The sequence below is a fragment of the Gymnodraco acuticeps genome, unplaced genomic scaffold (assembly GCF_902827175.1).
Source record: "Gymnodraco acuticeps unplaced genomic scaffold, fGymAcu1.1, whole genome shotgun sequence".
NCBI lineage: Eukaryota > Metazoa > Chordata > Actinopteri > Perciformes > Bathydraconidae > Gymnodraco > Gymnodraco acuticeps.
In genome coordinates, this window is record NW_022990513.1 from 1731965 (window position 1) to 1756273 (window position 24309).

Below are 24309 nucleotides of genomic sequence, written 5' to 3' on the forward strand. Positions count from 1 at the left end.
CAGTTTAGTTACTGGGGCAGTAACTATAGTAACGCAGTGTAGGCGGGGCGATCAGCTGTTCGGCAGGCGGAGCGACGCTGCATAAAACTGCCGTGACGTCATCTTCAATGCGAACCACAAAACCAAAACATCAGCTGGAGCTGTTAGCCCTCAGAGCTCACAGCTCCTCATATCTGTTCAGAAACTAGACACAAGTTAAACAAGTACAAACCACAGACTGCCTGTGTCATGGCGAATACAGTCGGTTTATTTATGTCTGTAGGCCGTTGTTGTGAGTGTGGACGGTCGGAGCATATACAACGTTAGCTTAGCCTGATCGATCCGATCTCCATTCAGAAAAACGCATTTTAAAAGGTTTTTCGCCTGCCGTCTTTGAAACGTGTATTACAATTAAATCACGGTAAATTATGTTAATTTTGTTGTGGTTGTAGCCCCCTTGCAAGCGATTCTCTCTAACCAATCAGCAGTTGAGAGTGTTTACGTCACTAGTTTAGCACATTCAGCCCGGTTGTTGGCCCGGTAAGAACCTCGATTTTGGAGGGCCAGAAAAAAGGTGAAAAAGTAGCCCTGAGCCGGAACTACCCCTAGTGGAAAAGCAAAAGAAACCGTGCTACGTGCTGCAGTGGAAAAGTGCCATAAGCAGCCCTGGGAATGAGTGGCTTTAAACAAATGTGTTAAAATATGCACTTTTTCATGACCCCGATCTCTTCCTCACTGAGCCTCTTCCTCAGCAGAGGAACACCTGGCACCTTCAGCACCACATGGAAGATCCATGGTACAACTGAATCAGGACAGGTTATGAAGCACCAACATGTTAAATAGAATATAAATAAAAAAATCATATTGAAATATATAATCATATGAATAAAGCGTTAAAATATAATTAATTTATTAAAGAAATTGTTTAAACTCCACTCATTTTTTAAATATAATTTCATTATTCTGTTTTCATAATCACACATTTTATTGGAGTTTAATTATATTTCATCACAGCATTTTGTATTTAAAACCGACTCTCTGTTCTGTCTTTATTGGTGTTTTTTTCATATGATGAATCAATAAAAACACCACACCTGCATTTTCAGCCAATCACATGCCCTCAGCAACGTCAATGAATGAACAAGTACCAGGGCTGCAGTCGAATAGTCCAACAATCAGCTCCTAACGTCTAACCCTATCGTCTATCCCTTGACCTCTGAGTGAAACGTCACGGGGTTAAGGGATAGTGGATAGGAGAATTCAAAAGGACTTAGGAGAAGAGACTGCGGTACTTTAGAGAATCCGACTGCACTTTCACTATCCGACGTGTTTGTGATGCGCCAGCGGACGTCATGAATGTGCGTCTGCTGCTGTGGGGAAACTATGGAAACTACAGTTTTCTATACAGCGGACTACAACATGGATGTTTAATAAGAACGAGGGACTACTGTAAACTCATCTAGAGACTCTGCACCGTGCTCTGATGCTGTTGCTTTATGCGTTATGAACGTGGACAACAGAGAAACATATTCTTCATGACCAAAGTTGGAATTGAAATAAAAAAGGAAAGTGAAACTTATGCTCCTCACCCTCTCCCTCCGGTCCACATTAATACAAATGATCCCAATACGTATGATTGTATGAAAAGATCTTAAAATCAATACAAATGAATTTATTATAAACGTTAGTCCTTACCATCTATCACTGTGTATATCACCATTCAAACATCTTTTAAAAGTTGAACAAACTCCACACAGCTCAGTAAAGACTGTGAAATGTTGACTTTATTTGATCATTTCAGTAAAAACTAACGTTCATATTTCTCTTTTTGATTATAATACTGATGAACGTTCAAAACAAAGCACTTTGGCAACTTACCACATACGTTTTAAAATGCTTAATAAGCACTGTAACGTTCATGATATAATTTCTCCGTCATAATCGTTTGTTTCCGTGAACGGCCGACTGTTGTGTGATGGCAAATGCTGCGGCTGCAATGCATTGTGGGGCAGCACTTTCTCCTCTCCTTTCGGTAAGGGAGGTCCAGTGGTTCCTAAGCTAAAGGAGGTTACAAAGGAAGTTTGAAACCTCCTTTCCTATCATCTAGAGCAGGGGTGGCCAACCAGTCAGAGGTTAAGAGCCACATTTTTTCTATGTTACTGCAAAGAGCCACATCAAACACACAGTCACTGATAACGCTTGTTTCAGTTTTTTGTTTTCTGGAGACAAGATGTCAACCACGTCACTGATGCATCTTTGTGGCATTGGGATATATATTTTTTAAATCCTCTGGAGCAGAGAGAGGAGCTGTGGATTATTGTTATTGATTATTGCATCAGTGTTTCTTAGGGTCAAAAACACTAAACTCACAACTTAAAATGAAAGCGTTTAGTTTATTTAATAAAAGAGCACATGTTCAATGTGAAAAGTGACAGTAGTTATAGATTATTTGCAATTTGGTGCTATATATATATTTAAAAAATATATATTATATATATTTTTGAAACACCTTGAATTTCAGGGGGGGGCGCGGGGCTCCGTTGGCGGGGCGCAGCGCCCCTCCAACACAATGGTAGGGGAAACACTGGATAGTGTTTAATCAACGATAGGTTTTCCCCCCCTCAAAGGTGATTGGTTCACTGCATCGCAGGTATTATTGTGATTGGCTCTTGGGTCACATCAAAATTAGACGCGCTGTCATCCTCTCATACTGACACCTGACACCACACATACACACATAGGGAGAGCCGGGACGAAAGTAACACGGGACGAAAGTAACGGAGCGATTTTATCCGAGCCCAAACAACTTTGACCGGCCAAATTACGTCAGAATGATCAGCATTCAATACTTAACAGACCTACTAAATATCAGGTTTAACTGTCAGGAGTAGCTAGTGTTGTCACGGTACCAACATTTTGGTTTCGATACCAAGTCAAGAATTGCGATTCCGATTCTTTTTTGATACTTTTCTTAAAAAAAGGGAAACAGTCTTAAATGTAATTATTGTGCTTTATTTCACACCAGAACCATAACACAAACTTTTAAACAATGAGAACAATAAATAAAATAAATGACAAGAATTCGTATTAAATAAAATTAATACATTTCTCACAGACAGGCCTCGTGGTGTCCGTAGGCTTGCCCTCACTGTCAGAGATATAGCTCAAATACTTCCAAATTTCGCTTCTGGCGTCTTTTTTGTCAACAAGCCGAGGCGCAGCGGCAGTTGCACTCCCACTTGCAGCCATGCTTCTCGTTTTCTCACATGCTCTGGCAGCTAGCGCGTGCACGAGAGAGGGGAGGCACTTAGAGCGTGCTTGAGAGGGGAGGGACTTAGAGCGTGCTTGAGAGGGGAGGGACTTAGAGCGTGCTTGAGAGGGAGGGACTGCAGGCAAGGCTGCAGTGCAGGGAGTGGAAGCAGAGCGCTGAACACACACGGCTCTTATTAAAACGGCGCTTTCTCACCGGAGTACTTTTCCCCGTCATTCTTAAAGTACCGATACTAATGAAACGGCGGAATCGTAACGTTTTTAACGGCAGGGTATCGCGGTACCTTTCAAGTATCGGTACACCGTGCAACACTAGTCAGGAGTCAATGTCTCTCCCCCAAACTCACACATATACAATTCGATATGAACTGAAGAGCCGCATGAAACTAGGCAAAGAGCCGCGGGTTGGCCACCCCTGATCTAGAGAATTGGAACGGCACTTATCACGGCTGCCACTGAGGGACTTCCGGGTCATTTCACTCCGTTAGGAAGGTTCCTAAGCTAAATGGACTATTGGACTGCAGCCCTGATCTTTCCAAAAACAAGAACATATTTTCTGAATGCAATCACAACTCAACACGTCATAGAGTGACCAAGTAATTTAATTGGACGAGAGGCATACTATGAGAGCTGGTCACAGGGATGCGTTCCAATGTAGTCAGTAATTTGAGGAAATGGCGAACGCAGATAAAGTTGAGCTCGAAAATCCTCCAGCATCATTGAAGTCTCCGGTTTGGGAACATTTTGGTTTCGCATTTACGTACAAGGATGAAGGACAAAGACAGGTGGACCGAACCAAAGCTGTTTGTCTGCATTGTTCAACTAAAAGTGGTTACGCGGCTGGCAATACATCAAACTTGCACACTCATTTGAAAAGGCATCACCCGAACGTGAATATCACCGGTGCCAAAATAAAAAGACTGAAGTGCAAACCCAACTCCCACTAGCATTTAAGCCTCCACCACTCGCAGAAAGTTCAGACCGAGCCAAAGCTATTACAAACGCCAAATATCCTTATGTTGCCGTGTTAGCAAAGCGCTACCTGGCTGTATCTGCTACCTCTGTCCCTAGAGAGGGTGTTCTCCACAGCAGGAGACATTGTTAGTGCCAGCAGATCTGCCTTTTCGGCAAGCAATGTGGACAAGTTCATCTTTCTTTAAAAAAACATGAAAATACAATGACAAGCACGTCCTAATGTCAAACAAGTACAGTTAAAGTACAGATTATTTCAGTTCATCGAAATGCTGCACTTTAATGTTTATTTTATTATATTTTGTATTTATTTGAGTGAATATTCACAGTTTAATAATAATTAAAAACTCAAAACAAATATTGTATGTTTTGTGAGTAGGCCTACTAGTACAGTAAAGTTCAAATACAGATTATTTCAGTTCATCGAAATGCTGCACCAGTGCACCTTAATGTTTATTGTATGTATTTATTTGAGTGAATACATTATTCACAGTTTAATAATAACAAAAAAAAACCCAAAAAATATTTTATGTTGTGTGATAATTTTTTCTGCTGTACCGAAAACGTACCGTGACCTAAAAACCGAGGTAGGCCTATGTACCAAATTGAAATGTTTGTCAACCGTTACACCCCTACTTTGCATGTAAACGGTCAGCAGAGTCACAAACCCTCAAAGTACACCCTGTAGCGAGTAAAACTCTAACACAGAAAACCTGCTGCCCCAAAACGCCTTGTTTTTTTCTCTTTTTCTTCCTGGGTACAGTGCTGTGCCCATACCCAAATGGACCAATCCGTGGAGCCGTTACGTTACGTCTGCCGAGCCGTTACGTTAAGTCCGTGGATTGGTTGGACCAATCCACGGACTTCCTCACACACACACTCAATATTTTCAGCTGCAGCTCTGCCGATTTCTCCTCCCTGAGACCAAGCCCCCAGGAAGTGCGCCGGACTCAGATGAAAATATTCGTGCTGGCCAAACGGCGGTACTACACTTCGGTTTGGTGGCCAGGCCCGGAAACACTTTTTCCCATTGACTTACATGGGGAAAGAGTGGTCTGTAACTCGTTGGATAATTTTTTTTAAACTAAATAAACTACCCAGTATGAACACTTGTATAGCCCTTATTAAAAACATTCGTTCCTCAAGTTGTAAAAATGTGCTAATAACGTTATTCTGAGAGTTATTTCCCTCTGCATTATGAACGCGCATCTAACCCACGGGACCGCGCCGCCCGGCACGTTCATGTTACGTGTCCCGACCAATCAGAGCACACTGTGCTCACAGGAAGGGTGGGGGCTGAAGCTATTGGAGCTACAACGAGCCGTTAAAGGCAGAGAGTGAAATTCAGTGAATACACGTAGTTTACAGAGATGCTGTTTGAGAAACCAATGTGAGTTGCGTTTATCTTTACCCATGGATGCACAATAAGAACGGACCCATATCGTCTTACTGCCATCCCACGGAGCTGTAATAATGGATATATTGCACATGTTTGCTGTAATTCATTATCATACTACATGGGCTGTATGATTAAATCTTGTACCGTAAATGTTGTATTAAATAAAGTTAATATTACCGACATTATTAACGTCCCTGTAGCTTCGTATTGCACTAAGAAGCTTATTGCACTGTATATAAATATATATATATATATATATATTTATTTATATATAGTGCAATCATTATTTCATGCTAAATGAAGCTCTGTTGGATATCACTAGATCCTGTTACAGCGTAATATAAGTACATAACGATTGATGTGAACATTAGCATCATTACTAGCTAGCCGCTAGCTGCTAACTGCCGCCTCGTTCATATCAAATCCATGATAACAACAATCTATTACCATGCTGTCATGAACGCACGGTGCTGTTACGTGTACACAAATTGACGTGCTTGATGTGAACGAGCATTTTGGTTAAAGTTGCGCATGCTCTATGAGTGCACATACGGGTACTTCTCAGGCATGCCGGGTAATCTGTGACGTTTCACTCTCTCAAAAGTTGGGCCATTTTATCATCATGCGCTAATGAGCAGCTCTCATAGGAATGAATGAGGCCCCGCCTCCCACGCTGTATCCAGTTCTTATTATACATCCATGCATGAGACGCGGGACACGGCGAGGCTGTGGGTCCTTCTCACTTCGGTTAAATGGATTCCTTGCGTCCCTCACTTGCGTCGTTTCCCTGCGACTAGTCCCTCCCACCAGGGAAGCATGGAGAGACGCAAGAGAGGCTTCTCAATTCTTAAATGTCCCCTCCTCGACTCCGCTCCTCGAGACTTAGACCCGCCCACAGGAGATGCGAGCAGAGGACCGAGGAGGGGAACCGAGGAGAGAGGAGGGGAAGCAGCAGACGTTTAAAGAAATGAGAACTCCTCTCCTCTGAGCAGTCATATTAAAGCGACGTCCGTTCATTATTACGTGGCAACAGCTGCATCAGCTGTCGAGTGTTTTGTCATAGCGCTGTATTTTATAATCTCTGTTAGATCAGCTGAACATTGTTCCCCCATATATTTACTTTGAATTCATTGAGAGTGCGGTATAATGAGACAATAATAGGCTACAGATGCGGACACACACACACAAATATATTTATATAAATATATACAATTTAAAGTATGAGAGCACTCTCATAATAACGTAACACAATCAGAGACTGGATATATCCCAACCCCCCCCCCCCCCCTTCTCTCTCTGGTCGCTGAAATGGGGAATTGAAATTACGGGCCAAAAGTTGTATTTACAAGTAGGCCTATTAAAAGTAAGCAGAGGACACCAAACCAACTGAGACCCGTCTGTCCGCCGCATCTACGCACTGTACAACACACACTGTACCACACACACACTTACACACTGTACCACACACACCTACACACTGTACCACACACACCTAAAGTTCCTAAAGCATATCAGGCTACAGCCGTTGTGTATTTTATTATGTGAAGCACTAAATGGTCTTATGCAAGGCAAGTTTATTTATATAGCACTTTTCAACACAAGGCAATTCAAAGTGCTTTACAAAAAATGAAAGACATTAAGAAAATGGCATCTAAAATCAGTCATTAAAAAGAAAAGCTAATAAAATAAACATTAAAAGAAAAAATACATGGATAAAAGTTACAGTGCAGTTTAAGATATGAATAGTCTTAGAAAAATATCGACTCTTTGTTTGTAGTTATCTACTAAACTAAAGCAAATAAAGAGAGTAGGCCTGTTATACTGAGTGATTATACACACTGCTCTGCTTTCTGCACGGACCTTACAGCTGTTCTCACTGGATGAAAGCAGTTTCTAAAATAATATCCAGGGGATGCATGCATAGCTGTCATTGGCTGAGATAAGTCCGGCCGTGCGTCACGCCTCCACCCTTCCCGGAAATGCATCCGTGGAGGAGCCGTGGAGGAACCATCAGTATATCCTCGGTTAGAGCTCCTCCAGAGAGCCTCCTCGACGCTCGATCCTCGGTCCTCGGTGTGCATTTAGAGAAATTAGATGTCCTTCAAAATGGCGCGCTGAAATTCATTTCCGGGTCACTACCGGAGGACCGAGGAGTCGAGGAGGGGAAATTTGAGTATTGAGAAGCCTCCAAGGAAACCACGAGAAGCAGGGAAATGAGTTTTAAGAGCAATGGGACGTCCTTTCCTCCGGAGCGTCACGTGAAGCGACGTCCGTTTGTGATGACGCTGCACAGCTGACCGTCTGACAGCAGCTCTGTCCCCGTTATTTCCACACCCCCCCCCGCCTCTGTTAGTACACATTTACTGACACAAACATTTGTATCATCTGTTGTAGACCCAAATAAATAAAATCAAATAAGAACTAATTCTTAAAATGTATAAACGAACAATAGTTTGATTAATATTGATTAGAGTGCACAATAGAAATAAAATAATTGAGAGAAGAAAAAGAGATATGTTATCTATCAAAACCCAGTTAGATTAACATTCATTGGACTGCACACTTTGTGTGTTTGTGTGGATATGTAGCACATTAACATTTTAATAGCACTTAATGACTGACTGAATGGAAATGACAATAAATGAAAATGTAAAACGAAAAAAGCGATCATGAAAATGTTTCCAAAAAATGAATAAAATGATTTTTGACCACTTTGTTGTTCAGATATATCACATATTTGTAACTAAATGATACATGAATTGAAACAAAGCTCCAACAAGCCGTGTAGGACAGAGAGAATACACATACTATACAGAGATGCTGTATGAGAAACCAATGTGAGTTTGGATATAAATCTATTCTAGTATACCTCAACAATGGAATTATCATCAGTAGAAATGGCCATGACATGGGACCTTTAGTCAGAGTAGTGTGGCGACATAAACCCATTAACCAGAATCAAAACCAGTTAAAAGTCAGCGTTAGCACGGCAGCGTTTTAATTCTGAACATTTCCAAACACACAACCCTGTGAAGAACACAACCTAAAAATGACTTTCTGTTTGGCTGTTGTACCAACAGGAGCTGGTTACTCAATTGGTTTAAATGTACAACAAAAAGGAAAGACATTTGATTAGCATATACATATAGCATACATATGTATTTCTGTTTCTATTTCAAAAATTGAACACAACATCATTCTATGTTCTTTGGCATTCACGTCAGAATGAGAAGGCTGAACCTCCAGTTCTGTGGTCTTGAAGGAACACAGAGCTAATGTGCTGAATGTGACAGCACCATTGTATTTTTAGAAGTACAGGAACAGTTTAAAAGAAGAGTTTTAATAGCATGATTGTATAACATTCATTTAGACATTATAAACATGAGTCTCCAGTTCAAAGCCAGTGAATACAAAAATAACAGCGCAGTTTATTCCCTATCTGTGCTGCCTCCGTAGCGTTACATTATTCTCATTCAACCGTGCATTATGGTTCCGCAGTCTGGTCTTTTTGTATCAGTGACAAAGCATAAACACATAAACACATCAGCCCCTGGCTGAAAATGTAATCTGGCACCGGCTCGGAGCAGAGTGGAGAGCCGAGCCAAGCACTCCGCCGGCTAAATGTACTCACCCGCTGCAACCCAAGAGCCTATGCAGATTATATTAGCACGTCTGAACAGTTCAGTACACCATTAGCCTGCCATTCTCCATGTTGATGATGTGTGCTGTATCACTCCAACCTTCCTCGGCACCAAGAGGAGCAGCACTTTAAACAGTGAGGAGGATCCAGAGAGCTCCTGATGGTAGAGTTCATCAGCACATACAGGCTTTGCAAAAACGTTGCCTCTTACGGCCCGTCTACACTACAGGCGTCAAAAAATGCTTTCAACGCTTCGCCCATTCATTTGAATGGGGTGACGTAGGATATTTTCAAACTTCGCCAAACTGCATTGTGGGTAGCATGGCAAGGCGTTGCAAGCATCGCGAGCGTCTATCGGCGTCAAAAGTTGAACAATGTTCAACTTTTGAGGCTCGATGCTTGCTCGAAGCTGGCGTCAGCCAATCAAATCCCGTTTTTGCAATTCCCGCCAGTACAAGCGCTAGCCAATCAAACCGCGTGCAAGCTGGGAGAGCCAGACCGCAGTTCATTTCCTCATATTCCAAACGAGAAATTACGGTAGCAAATCACCCGGTTCTTTACGACCAGAACTATTTACCGGGATACAAACCGGAGGAGCCAGGCATGGAGGGAGGTGGCAGAGACAGTGGGTGAAACTGGTAGGTTTTCGCCTGTTTGGGGATTTTATATCCAGTTTACTTCGTTTTAACATTGCTATTGCTTTGTATGTCGGGGGCGGGAGATTCATGTGATTGGTTGTTGGTCGCGTTGCTCGCAAAAAATCGCCAAGCTTCAGACACGCCCAGCTTCAAGATTTTTTGATGCCTGTAGTGTAGACGGGCCGTTACGGTACGTCCACACTGCAGCTTTAAACAAATCTTCCAACGCTTCCAACGCTTCTCTGCCCATTGATTTTGAATGGGGATGCCTCGCTTTTCGCCGAACTGCATTGTGGGGGAGCGAAGCGAAGATTTCCAGGATTTTCAGGATTCAAAAGTTGAGCAATGTTCAACTTTTGAAGCTGAGCTGGAAGCGTCAGCCAATCAAATCCTGTTTATGCAAATCTGACAGCAGAAGCGCTAGCCAATCAAACCGCGTGTAAGCAGGGAGAACCAGACCGCAGTTCATTTCCTCATATTCCAAACGAGAAATTACGGTAGCAAATCACCCGGTTCTTTACGACCAGAACTATTAACGGGATACAAACCGGAGGAACCAGGCATGGAGGGAGGTGGCAGAGACAGTGGGTGAAACTGGTAGGTTTTCGCCTGTTTGGGGAGTTTATATATATATATTAGGGCTGTCAGTCGATTAAAATATTTAATCGCGATTAATCGCATGATTGTCTATAGTTAATCGCAAATTAATCGCACATTTTTGATCTGTTCTAAATGTACCTTAGAGGAATATTTTTGAAGTTTTTAATACTCTTATCAACATATGAGTGGACAAATATGCTTTATGCTAATGTTTATTATCATTTGAACAATGACAAATATTCTCATGAATATTAAACACAACAACCTGGAACCTCTCTCGTACAATAATACAATACAAATTGTGTGTGTGTGTGTGTGTGTGTGTGTGTGTGTGTGTGTGTGTGTGTGTGTGTGTGTGTGTGTGTGTGTGTGTGTGTGTGTGTGTGTGTGATCGTTGGAGCTATGTGCAACTCAAGGCATATGCTCGAACGGGAGCTGCAATCATGTTGCGCACTATCCGAGCTGAGTGTGCTGACTTCTCGTACAATGTCCCACTGTCTGGCTTCCTGCATAAAGTCAAGTGCTCGGCGCAGTTGTGGCGAAATGTCTCTCCTCTGTTTTCATTTAAACAGCTCCTTAAATCCGTTAGCGCAGCTAGCTAGCACCAGATGCTAACAACAACAATGCACGTAAGGTCTCTCTCTCGCTCGCTCAGGCCACACATACACACACCCTCCCAGTCCTCCCAATAGCCAGTCGGTGCCTGCCGGTGAGCGTGGAAGTGTGGTCTGCCACAAGCGGGCGGCAGGAGCGGGGCTGTCAGCATCAGCTTGTCGATGGTATTTTAAACTCGATGCGCTCTGAAACTACGGGGCGGCCGAGGACAAAAAATACACATGTGTTAATCGTGTTAAAATAATTAGTGGCGTTAATTTTTTTTTGCGTTAACTTGACAGCCCTAATATATATATATTGCTCGCATAAAATCCCCGGGGTTTTTTGCTTTGTATGTCGGGGGCGGGAGATTCATGTGATTGGTTGTTGGTCGCGTTGCTCGCAAAAAATCCCAAGCTTTCAGACACGCCCAGCTCCAAGATTTTCAAGATTTTTGAAAAGCTGCTGTGTGGACGTACCGTTAGGGTCTTCTATCCATCTGAAAGTCATGCTGAATAAGTAGAACAGCAATTCAAATCCCGATCCACAGTGGAAACAGCGCCCCCTGGTGTAGGCCGATACTCAGATCCAACAGCTTGCTTTGCTCACATTTAATCAGATTTGACTTCCCTTAATTACATGACCAATGATATAATGGCATAAAGAAGACAGGTACTTGAAGGAACCGGTTGACTAAACTGCTATATGTGAACATTACTAATTAACACTGGCATTTGCGAAAGTGCTCAAATGATTATGTTGCGTATATTACTGAACTACACACCTGTAAGGTTTTATGACTGAGCTTCCAACACAATCACAGTGACAATTCATCTGCAGAAATAAGAATACCTGGCAAAGTCTTATACACAGCTTCTGTGATTATGTATGCTATCAGGTGTCTCCAGGACCACATGTTGCCATTAAAACACACAGAACCACAACAACAATCCAGCATAGCTGTCTTGGATTTTAAAAAGTAATGCTCTAGTATAACTTTTTTTATTCAGTCAAACTTTAGTGATGCAAAGTCATGTCTAAAATCTTATGACCAGAATCCTCTTCATTATATCCAATACCATTTTAAAGTGACAGTGAGAAGGCTTTAGGTATAGACATCGGCTGAAATAGGCTATTATATTTATAACTACGTTTAATGAGTGTATAGTAAGATAACATTTAGAACACATATGTTTTTTTTTAGCTTTGACTCTGAGTCCACCATGTTGCACTGCCAGGTTTCTACATTAGCCCAGATTGGATAAATTAAAAGCCTTTTGTGTTTTAATGCCAGGTGTTCTACATGTTTGGAAAAGCAGTGAGAGGAGTAATGATCCGATGTGTTGACGCAAGCTTTAGGGTGATCATTCGTTCACATTGGCAAGGCAAGTTTATTTATATAGCACTTTTCAACACAAGGCAATTCAAAGTGCTTTACAAAAAATGAAAGACATTAAGAAAATGGCATTTAAAATCAGTCATTAAAAAGAAAAGCTAATAAAATAAACATTAAAAGAAAAAATACATGGATACAAGTTACAGTGCAGTTTAAGATGTGAATAGTTCAATTAAACATTAAAAGAAAAAAGTACATGGATCAAAGTTACAGTGCAGTCTAAGATATGACTAGTTCAATTAAAAGCAGCGACAAAAAGAAAAGTCTTCAGCCTGGATTTAAAAGTAGTCAGAGTTGCAGCGGACCTGCAGGTTTCTGGGAGTTTGTTCCAGATATTTGGAGCATAATAACTGAACGCTGCTTTACCATGTTTAGTTCTGACTCTGGGGACAGGAAGCCAGTGTAAAGACTTCAGAACAGGAGAGATGTGATCCACTTTCTTAGTGTTAGTGAGGACTCGAGCAGCGGCGTTCTGAATCAGCTGCAGCTTCCTAATAGATTTTTTAGTGAGACCTGTGAAGACACCATTGCAGTAGTCGAGTCTACTGAAGATAAAAGCATGGACAAGTTTTTCCAAATCCTGCTGTGACATTAGTCTTTTAATCCTAGATATATTCTTTAGGTGATAGTAGGCTGATTTAGTAACTGTTTTAATGTGACTGTTGAAACTCAGGTCAGAGTCCATGACTACACCTAGATTTCTGGCTTTATCTGTTGTTTTGAACATTGCAGACTGAATCTCAGCGCTAACTTTTATACGTTCTGCCTTGGCTCCAAAAACCATTACCTCAGTTTTATCTTTGTTTAATTGGAGAAAGTTCTGACACATCCAGTCATTGATTTGTTCAATGCACTTACTCAGTGTTTGAATTGGAGCATAGTCTCCTGGTGAAATTGTTACGTAAATGTGTGTGTCATCTGCATAGCTATGGTAACTTATTTTGTTGTTCTTCATTATCTGAGCCAGTGGTAGCATGTAGATGTTAAAGAGAAGAGGCCCCAAGATGGAGCTTTGAGGAACCCCACATGTCATATTTGTCAACTCAGATGTGTATTTACCTATAGAAACAAAGTTGTTTCTGTCCTTTAAGTAGGATTCAAACCAATTTAGAACTGTTTCCGAAAGTCCCACCCAGTTCTCCAGTCGGTCTAGTAATATGCTGTGGTCAACAGTGTCAAACGCAGCACTGAGATCTAATAATACTAACACTGAAGTTCTGCCACTGTCTGTGTTTAAGTGGATGTCATTAAAGACCTTTACAAGAGCAGTCTCAGTGCTGTGGTTTGGACGAAAGCCTGACTGGAACACATCAAAACAGTTATTTAAATGCAAGAAATTACTCAACTGTTGAAAAACAACTTTTTCAATGATTTTACCTAGAAATGGGAGGTTTGATATGGGCCTGTAATTGTTCATTACTGAAGCATCTAGATTATTCTTTTTTAAGAGCGGTTTAATGACTGCAGTTTTCAGGGCCTGTGGAAAAATACCTGAGTGAAGAGATTTGTTTACTATATGAAGTAGATCTGAGGCCATGCAAGGCAAAACATCTTTGAAAAATCCTGTTGGAATAATATCAAGGCAGCAGGAGGAGGATTTCAGAAGTTGTATAATGTCCTCTAGGTTTTTATCATTAATCTGATGGAATTGTGTCATGGTGTTTGAATTGATGTTAGGTGGACATAGGGACAACACATTTGCTGTTCCTGATGCAGAGGCACTGACTGCTTGTCTGATTTTCTGAATTTTGTCAGTGAAAAAGGAGGCAAAATCATTGCACGCCCTGGTGGATAGAAATTCAGAGGCTACTGACACTGGGGGGTTAGTTAGTCTGTCGACGGTAGCAAACAAGGCACGTGCATTGTTTTTGTTTTTGGTAATGATGTCAGAGAAGAACGATTGTCGTGCGTTTTTCAATTCCAAATTATAAAGGCCAAGTCACCAATCACCAACAATGACTAGACGGTCAAAGTCAATACACACTATAGACAGCAGTTCAGTAAAGTCATCAAAAAAGCTTGCACAGTATTTGGGTGGTCTATAGATATTTAGGAACAGAGCTCGAGAGGAGCATTTCAGCTGAAGGGCCACATATTCAAAAGAATCAAAGTTCCCATAAGATGTCTTCCTGCATTGAAGGGAATCATTGAACAGAATAGCAACTCCACCCCCTTTCTTATGCATTCTTTCCTGACTCATAAAACTAAAGTTGGGAGGGGTTGATTCGATAAGAACAGCTGCACTGTTATTTTGTTCAATCCAAGTTTCTGTTAAAAACATAAAATCGAGATTGTGCTCAGTGATAAAATCATTGATTAAAAATGTTTTTCCTGCCAAAGACCTGACATTTAATAAAGCTAGTTTAAGTTTGTTAAACACACTATCAGTCATGTTTTTTGTAACAAGCTGTGGCTGACATGGAATCACTGCTAAATTAGATACACTCACACAAACGTTTGAGCGCTTCCTGTTTCTATGATTCACCGCTCTTAATCTATTACCTATCAACACAGATATCGGCAAAGCTACTGGCAGGCAGGGCCCCGACATGTCCTGGAAAGAGTTGAGAGTGCCATACGCCCTTGAGCCTGGACCCAGCAGATATCAGTTTGCAGCGTTTTGTACACACACATTCTTATCAGGCTTCGGAGACTGCAGATGCTTTCTTGAAGGGAGGGGAGGTGGTTGACGTAGGCACGGTGATGGAGACGGGCGAGATGGTGCGGGGGTAGAGGACATGATGCCAGGGGGGGGAGGTGGTTGACGTAGGCGCGGTGATGAGGACGGGGGAGATGGTGCGCGTCTCTGCAGTGATTTTGGTGGGCGTCGTTGAGGAGCGGGGGTAAAGGACATGCTGCCAATCCTGCGTATCGCCTTCGTTTGGTCTTTGAACTCCAGGAAGGAATCGGTGCCACCCCTCTGTATCTCCTTTGTGTGTTCAGCGATCTCCAGGAGGGTGGGCGAGGGTGAAAGGGTGAACGGAGTATCCTCAAAGGTGTTGTCAGGGGGGGGGGGGTGATGGGCAGTGGAGACTCCTCCATGTGTGTCATAGGTCTCCCATAATCAGAACATTCCTCAGGCGGGTGCAGTGATAATTCTTCAGGGTTTTCTGCGTGATGTGTTGTGTCTTTCTCCTGTTTTGATTCCTCTTGCCGCTTGTCCTTGGCAGAGGGAACAGATTGATAACGCAGGCAGTTGAATATGTTAGAGATAAACAATTTCACTCCTGACTTGTTCAGGCAAACTCCATTTGCCTTGAAAAGATGTCTGCGATCCCATAAAAAGTTAAAATTGTCAATAAAATGAACAGAATGGTCAGTACAGACAGTTGAAAGCCAGGTATTCAGTGCAACCAATCTGCTGAATCTCTCCACTCCTCTTCTGACTGGCGGTAGAGGGCCACTGATGAACACCTCTGCATTTAGAGAGCTGGCAGTTTCCAACAAACATTTAAAGTCTTCTTTCAGCACTTCTGACTGTTGTTTCACAACATCATTTGTTCCAATGTGCAGTACCACATTCTTCACAATCGGATGTTCAGCCCCAATATGCAGGATCTTCTCAGCCAAGTCAGAGACCACATCCTTGGGAAAACAGAGTACTTTGGTGTTGTTCTTACTACAGAGACCTTTTACATCTCTTACAGCAGAGTCACCCACAATCAGAGTTTCAGGCTCAGTCGTTAGCTTTCCCTCTAGCCTTTTACTTTTGGAGTAGCTATTGGTCCTTACCCTGCTGTGTGAAGAGGACAGGTTATCCAGGTCATCAGATCTCCGGTTCTCGGTCAGCGGAGCGTATCTGTTCTGGATTGGCACACTTGGTGGTTTAGGAGGATTGTTTGTAATTCTCCCTTTAGCAGCTGTCCACTGCTGTTTCCTAGTATGAATAGGGGTTGAAGAGGCGCTCTTCCTGGGTGATAACAATGCAGGCCAGCCGGTCGATCACAGATTTCAGAGCGCTGGGCTCTGCCTGTTATCCGTCCTCCCAAATCCCATGGAAATGATTTACTCTTAGGCTTTGCACCCAGAGAGTTCCAGGGAGGACTACCACTTGTAGATTTATTACCCGGTACACAGCCCTCCTGTTCCTTGGAATCCTTGTAGCTGCTAACTAGCTGTGAGTTAGCATACCCTTCTCCATTATTTTGCAACACTGGTAAAGTGGTGTCATTCCCACGACATAGTCCATTCACTTCCACGTTAACTTCCAACCGTTGCATTTTCATTTCCAACACAGCCATCTTCTGTATAAGTTTGTGGAAGTCATCTGTAGAGAACGGAGGCATTTTGCTACCAACTAGCTAAATAGCATGCAGTAGTATTTACGAAGATGAACTGTCCCAGTGATAAGTTAATGTCCAGGAGCCGCTCGCTCGAAGTTTTCAGAGAATAAGAATAGGAAAATCAGCATAAAAAGTAAGCAGAGGCAGGAGCAAGCAGAAAAGCGTCTGCACTGTAAGAAAGATAAGCAAGCAAGACATAGATGTCCTTTATACTATGGCTGTCAGACTGTTCTCCGGAAAATAGGATTTCTGCTGAGAGTATGTTAAACCTTGAGTTAGTAGTCCAGCTATGGTCCCTTATATAAGGATGTATATTGTATACAGTATCTATCATTCTCTAGGGATTCACTCTCATGCTTCACCGACTCTAAGTAAGTAAGTATTCTCTCTCTCAGACTGTTGCAGTATGATCTTGTTGTGTGCTATTTTTTTCATTTTATTTTAGAAATAGATTGGAAGGCCTTTTGCAATCTGCAATCTCACAGCTAGAAGCCACTACTGTATATCCTAAACATTCAACCTTTAAGAGTGTTTGGAGAGTTGACAGGTTTTTCAAGGTTTTGTTTTTAAAGTATACGACTCAAATCCTTGTCTTGAAAGAAAATACAGTAACCATATGCAACATCATTGTAATGGTTATATATGAGCCTGTACGTGTCAGCAGTATATCACTGCATCTGAAATCATTTTCCATCTAATGCGTATTAATTCAGCCTTTCTGATTAGTCCTTGATTAGCTCACTTGAAACAGAAAATTTATTCTGGATCTCTCTTTCTCAGCGATGTGTGATAAATTACAGCACTTACATTTCCAAGGAACTGAGCACTCTAGCAGTCTATTGGCATGACACGTGAAATCCACTCTTAACTATCTTAGTGTTGTGAAGGAGTGCATTTTCTCTTAAATCAAATGTTCATTTAGGGAGCCTTGTACTGTCCCATTTAGAAAAAACGTTGTCCTAATTCTTAATGTGTGTTGACTCACTGGTTTACAGCTCTGAGGGGAATCATTTAAGGATCCACGGGGAATACGTTTAATCCTGTGTGTGTGCTTCACAGAAACATATGATGAAGGAACACACTCATGATGTTAAGGGAAAAAAATCATCATCTACCATTGTAGTAAATGGAAAGTACGAGTTATTATGTGTTATTTTAATGAAGTCGGATGTTAATTCTAACATATAAAAGTTTGTCCAGCTCTGACATGAGTTCTGTTGTTATACCTGTTCTGATTTCTGAATGTAGGTTTCAATGAAAGAGTCTGCCAGAGAGGCCTGCAAACTGGACCATGATGCAAATACAATCTGGGAGACTCACTGTCTATGGATTTAAACGTTTAACTCACTTTAGACAACCCTGAAAACCACATGTGTGCATTATCATTTAGTTACAACAACCAGAAATGCTCCAATAGAAACACGTAACTCCTCTGTGTGGGGCTTCTTCATTAAATGAAATTGTTTCCTCTTAACAGTGCTCCTCTTTATCCTATGAATACTTGAGCTTAACTGGTATGGAGCTGAAGTGGTAAATAGTTTCATCTATTTGTGAATTGACAGAAAATGAAAACGTTTAAGGCATTTTATAAAAGACCACACAACAACTTCACCTTTGCCCTCCTACATTGTCTGAGTCAGGGACATCAAAGCGTGCTGCTTCCCTTTGTAGATTATGAAATCATTGCATTTGGCTGTGATGTAGGAAAATGACCTAACATTTTATTTTTGCGGGCTTATAAAAACTTTGGGATAGCATGGTTCAGCCTTTGTTTCAGATATCTGTGCTTGATTGTTGCCTGCCTTTTGATTATAATTGTAATATCTTAATCAGGTGACTGCAATGAAAAATAGCAAACTTGAATAACTTTATGAGCTGTGTCATCCACAAGTGTGTCCTCACTGCGACACTATTAGTTCCTTCTCTAACTGTTTCACAAGTCTCATCAAATAAGTGAAGATTTATTTCCAATTACTAGTGCGTGAAGCTGTCAGGGTCACCATCATTTTCACCATGAAATAATGATTTAAAGCAGGGCATTTTTATATCACTGATAACACATGTGTAGGGGATATTTGACCCTGAGCATGTTACTATGATTCACATTAAAGGTCCCATGTCATGCTTTTCTGGTTATCACCCGTCCCCTTGTGTGTTATGAGGCTTTTTCTGTATGTAAACGGTCTGCAGAGTCACAAACTTTCTTCCGGGGCCTATTGACGTCACTAAGTCCAAATGGACCAATTGGCACACAGCTATAGAACAATATGCACACCCTCTGCCAGGGTGGACTCCCGAGCAGCTCAGGAGTCCGCCCCGCGAGGCTCCCAGAGCGGACAGTGTGAGGTGGATTTCCCGCTGTGTTTCCCTGGATGCTGGATATACACCAAGTGCCATGCCAGCCTGAGCTCCGCGGTGCCGCTGGCATGGCACCCAGACCCCACGCAGCAACCAGGAAACGACACCAGTAATCCAGCTCACACTGTCCGCTCCTCGAGCCCCATAGGGCGGAGCAGCGAGCCCCGCAACTTCCCGCCAACACGGCACCCAGACCCCACGCAGCATTCTCATCTGTTTGTCATTACTGCTGTCATTTTCTGGTTGCTAATGTTGCACTCAAGGACTCAAGCGGACATCACTTGTCTTTTCTCACTCGTGGCAACTTCATTATGATCCAAAAACTCCGTCACAGTTCCCTCAACCACCGAAGAAGAAACGCTCTTCCTCACCTTCACGCCCTCAGGCAGAGCCTTGTGGCGAAAACAGGCAACTACATGCACCAACTATCCCTGCTTCAATAGTATACATAACATGCAAACATTCATACATAGTTGGCACAAATACACTAGACAAATAAACATAACACATCGTGAACTATATCGTCACACTAACAAACGCCATTGTAAAACATAAACCCTGATGTTCCGCTGTAACGGTGGTGGACTCATCAGAACAGAGTGGGCGGGCTGACCAATCAGAGCACAGTGGGCTCACAGGGGGGGGGGGGGGGGGGGGGGGGGCAGGAGCTCCAACAAGCCATGTAGGACTGAGTGAATACACAGACTATCAGAGATGCTGTGAGAAACCAATGTGAGTTTGGAACATTGAACAATATAAATCTATTCTAGTAGAACTCAACTATGGAATTATGATCAGTAGAACTGGCCATGACATGGGACCTTTAAAGAGTCATTATATCCAGGGGGGCATTAATGGCAGATAATTTTCCTCCAATTTCATCCAAATATCTGTTTGGAATTGTTCCGATAAATTCATTTGTCATTCAGTGTATTAAAATACCAATCACAACTTTCTTGAGCTCCTGGGCCCAGGAGTTCAAAGCTTGTAATCCCTATCAGATCAGATCAGATTTTGAAATCCCATTTGTTGTGATCCAGGATCAGACAAGTCGGCCAAATGTTGTTCCTGGAGTTCAAATCAATTCAGGATAGGATCAGCCTGATCCAGATTACGACTTTTCAAGATGACTAGATCCTGAATATCAGTGCTTTAATCCTACCGAGCGCCATCTAGTGGACATGAAAAATAATACAAGGAAGACAAGAGACCACATTGCAGAGACATCTATTGTCCGCAATTACTTTTGAAAGGTGATGACAGATGATGGACTTTTTTTTGTTGAAGATATTTTTTCTTTAATCTAAATTACATTTGTGATTGACAATCTTTGTTGTGATAAGTTTATGAGCATAAACATGTATGTCATCAACATTTGGTTGAAAACAAAATAGGCCACCACAAACGTGAGCAAACATGGAAAACATAAAATGTATTTCCCATGAAGGCTAAAAATGGTGTATTATTTCAGTTAACAAACTTTGCCATCTTATTTATATTGAAACATATTTAAAAATAAATGGTACAGTACATTTTGCTCTGGTAATCCACTGGAAACCCACCCCTCTGGTGGGATCAGGATAATCCAGTTTTTTGGGATCAAACTGATCCCAATCCTGTGTTGTCGGTTTGAACTACCCGTTTTGAAGATTTGATCCAGATTAAAGCTTGGATTGGATTTCCTGATCTGATCGGATATCAAAGTGATCCTAATCCTGTTTTTTGGTTTTGAACTCCCCAAAATCCAAATCTGATCTGATCAGATAGGAATTACAAGTGTTGAACTCCTGGGCCCTGATGACAACATGCTGCTGTTTTAAAACAGTTATGTTACAATGATGCACATTTCTAAAGAGGCTGGAAGTAATACATGTTTTCATCGTGATCATGTCTATAAATATTAATCAATTATTAAATGTGTGGTCACTTTATTTATTGCAGATTAAATAATAGATGAATGATCTAATGTTTCAATACAATAATCAGTTGTGTAATATTTAAGAATGTCTACAGCGAGTTATTAAGATATTGATGTTCAGCAGTGAGAGAAAGTTAACATTACATGTTACTTAGATGCTTTTATCCAAAGCGACTGACATACTCAATGCTGTGGGTAATCCCCACAGGAGCAATTTGGGGTGAAGTGACTGAGAACATTACTAATTGGGACACAATGACATGCTGACTGCAGTGGGGTTTGAACCTTAACGAAGTGATCTTAATTTTCTCTAAATGCAATTTTAATCATTATCTTATGCTGCTTCTGAAAAATGATAACTAGATGTGGGAGAAGTACTCAGATCTTGTACAATTTTGGAGAAACCAGCTCGAGTGCACTAGAATTTGAAAATACAAAGCCGGAACAAATCTGCCTCTTCCTTACAGAGCCCCTCCTCCAACACACACACACATGACCAATGAGGGCACGAGATCAGTTTGTGCACAGATGGAAGGCTGACAGGCAGGTAGGCCATCCAGTTACTTTAGCCGGGCCGGCTAAAATGATTGGTCGTGCTTTTTACAGTACTACGGCTTCCACAGATGACATTTTTTTATGGATTTGTTGTCAAAGCACTTCAGATATTCATTGCTATCGGGATGTTAAGAGCATTCCATGGAATATAACAAAAAGTGTATCTCGAGCCGGTTTCTCAAACTTACCTGACCCACCTTTAAAGTGTTCTCAAAGCAGGTGCAGCTAGTTTGAATGACTTTGTATACTGCAGGGTAGCTTGTGAATTTACTCCAGGTGGAACTAAAGTCTGACTTGATTATATTTCACATCATTAATCCACATCTGTAAAGTAACTAAAGGTGTTAAATAAAAGTAGTGGAATAAAAGTACACCATGTACCTCTGAACAGTCGTGGAGTATAAGTACACAGTAGCATAACATTGAAATACTCAAGTAAAGTAGAAGTAGCCTAACTCAAAATTGCAGTAGCCTACTTGAATGTACTCAGTGATCTGACCCTCTGGCCTCAGACTGAGCCCCCCCCCCCCCCCCCTCCTCACCTTTGATGTGCTCGTTGACCACGCTCTCCAGCCGGTCCAGCCTCTCCATGATCCTCAGGGTTTCCCCCTTATTGTCCTCCTCCAGCTTCCTGCCGCCCCCCCTGCTCTCAGGAACTTTGGCTCCCCCGTTCGCGACATAGTTGGTGATCCAGCCGACGTACAGGAGACACACGATGTTGGTCATGCCGCTGAGGATGACGCATGTCGACACCAAAGTTTTAGTTCTCCGTGTGCACAGCATCGCGACATCCCTCTATGGGCTTCCTGTTCCAGACGCGCGCGGGCAGGTGGATTGAAGAGACGCTCGCGGCAAACGCGTCCAAATGTGCGCCGCGCGGAGAGATGCTGTGTAGTCCCGCCCCCTCTGCGCTCTCAGCTCCCCGCTGACACACAGGAGGCTTTCAATGCTTTCCTAATAATAATAATAATAATAATATCCTGCACTAACACTGAGGAGCCGAGTCCCGCTGAGCAGCATGCAGAGCTGTCAGGCAGCGGTACAACCCCCCTCCCTCGCCAAGTGCGAGTCCTCATACTGCAGTGCCCAATAGAAAGGGAGGGGGCGGGCTCTGATCGCCTCTGCCGGTCCCCTCACAGTCACGGAGGGGAAGGGTCGGGGGAGGGCAATCCATACAAACTGAAACTCATCGATCCTCACATGGTGAGGTATGCCGGAGACAGCAGGGTCTATTTGGTCTCATAGAGTATTTTTTATTTTTGCTTGAGTGGGAGTATTCCCACTCTTTAATGCGAGCTGTGTGGACCATAATGTTGTCTTACTCTCCTTTATTGTGTTTATTTATGTGTGTTATTAATTTACGTTTACCCCCCCCCCAAAGAACACCACACAAACTATTAATTACACAATAAAACCCATAAAACTAGTTTCATAGAATATCAGAGCCAATAGGAGGCTAATCTTACATCTGGTCAATAGGACGACCATTGAAAATGATTCTTTATTTAAGGTCCCATGTCATGGCCATTTCTACTGATCATAATTCCATTGTTGAGGTCTAGAATAAATGCATATTGTGCAATTTTCCAAACTCACATTGGTTTCTCAAACAGCATCTCTGTATAGTATGTGCATAGGCGGCGCGTGAGGCTCAGGTTTGGGAAGGCTAAATCACTTTTTTGACCTGACGCTGCCCGCCTCCGGCGGAAAAGAGATCAACTCAGTGAAAGCACTGCCTGCTGACCAATCAGAGCTCAGTGTGCGGAGTTTAAATCTATCAAGTCATATTACAGGATAAAGGAAATACAGTTTAAACTGCCGTTGCAGAGAAGACGCCGACGTGTCGCACTTATCATTCATATCACACTGACATCACATCATCAATCAGATTATCGATCATATAATATCACAATATATCATATATTTCCTTATCTGCACTGTAAAAAAGGATTTTGGAGGGTAGTCAGTGCTGGAATTGGGCCGGTACTCACCGGTACGCAGTACCGGCACTTCTGGTTCTGACCCATGGAGTACCGGCACTTCTTGCTCAGTACCGGCATGCTGGCGGTACTCCGGTACTCATGCACCGTGCCAGTACTCAACACTCTCCCGCCGTTCTTATTATACATCCATATATATATATATACAGCCGCCCGGTACTCAGTAGATGCGTCATGAGGTGCCGAACGGACATTCTCATCGCTCTAACCGCTGGAGTTTCACAGCGGCTGTCAGCTGTTTACTCCTGTCATTCAAACAGAACGTGCTGGAGAGGGGGCGGGGCTTATCTTCTCCATGTAAATACTGTGGTGGAAACGACTATGTCAAAATTAACCTATTTGACCGTGATTTAATAGTAATACACGTTTCAAAATAATAATAATAATAATAATAATAATGCCGAAGTAACAACATACTGAAAACTGTTAGTAAAACCATGTTTTAATGCTTTACAATTTACATACCTAGATGCACGTGTGTTGTGTTTATGCAGTGCAACTCCCACCCAGTGGGTGGCTATGTAGAGTGATAGAACAGAGCAGGCATGCCCCCGAGAGAAGGAAAGCAAGTCACGTCACAAATTAGCATTTCTAAAATGTTAGGTGGATTAATAAAAGTGCAAAAAGACAGCGGTTGTCGCCGGAAGAAACTTCAAATACAGAGAATGCTGTGCCTGTGTTGGAAATTGTGTCTGATGGGGAGCTTT

The 24309-nt window shown here is 42.2% G+C and overlaps 1 protein-coding gene across 1 annotated transcript in view; it reads right to left on the reverse strand.

Annotated features, from left to right (window-relative positions):
- LOC117553230 (polypeptide N-acetylgalactosaminyltransferase 18-like) overlaps positions 1-22558 on the reverse strand; it is a 347581-nt gene extending 325023 nt beyond the window's left edge. The window contains exon 1 of the mRNA XM_034227077.1: positions 22145-22558. Within this exon, the coding sequence (XP_034082968.1) occupies positions 22145-22385 (241 nt within the window). The 5' untranslated portion in view covers positions 22386-22558. The remainder of the gene's footprint in view (positions 1-22144) is intronic.
- Positions 22559-24309: the final 1751 nt, after the last annotated feature.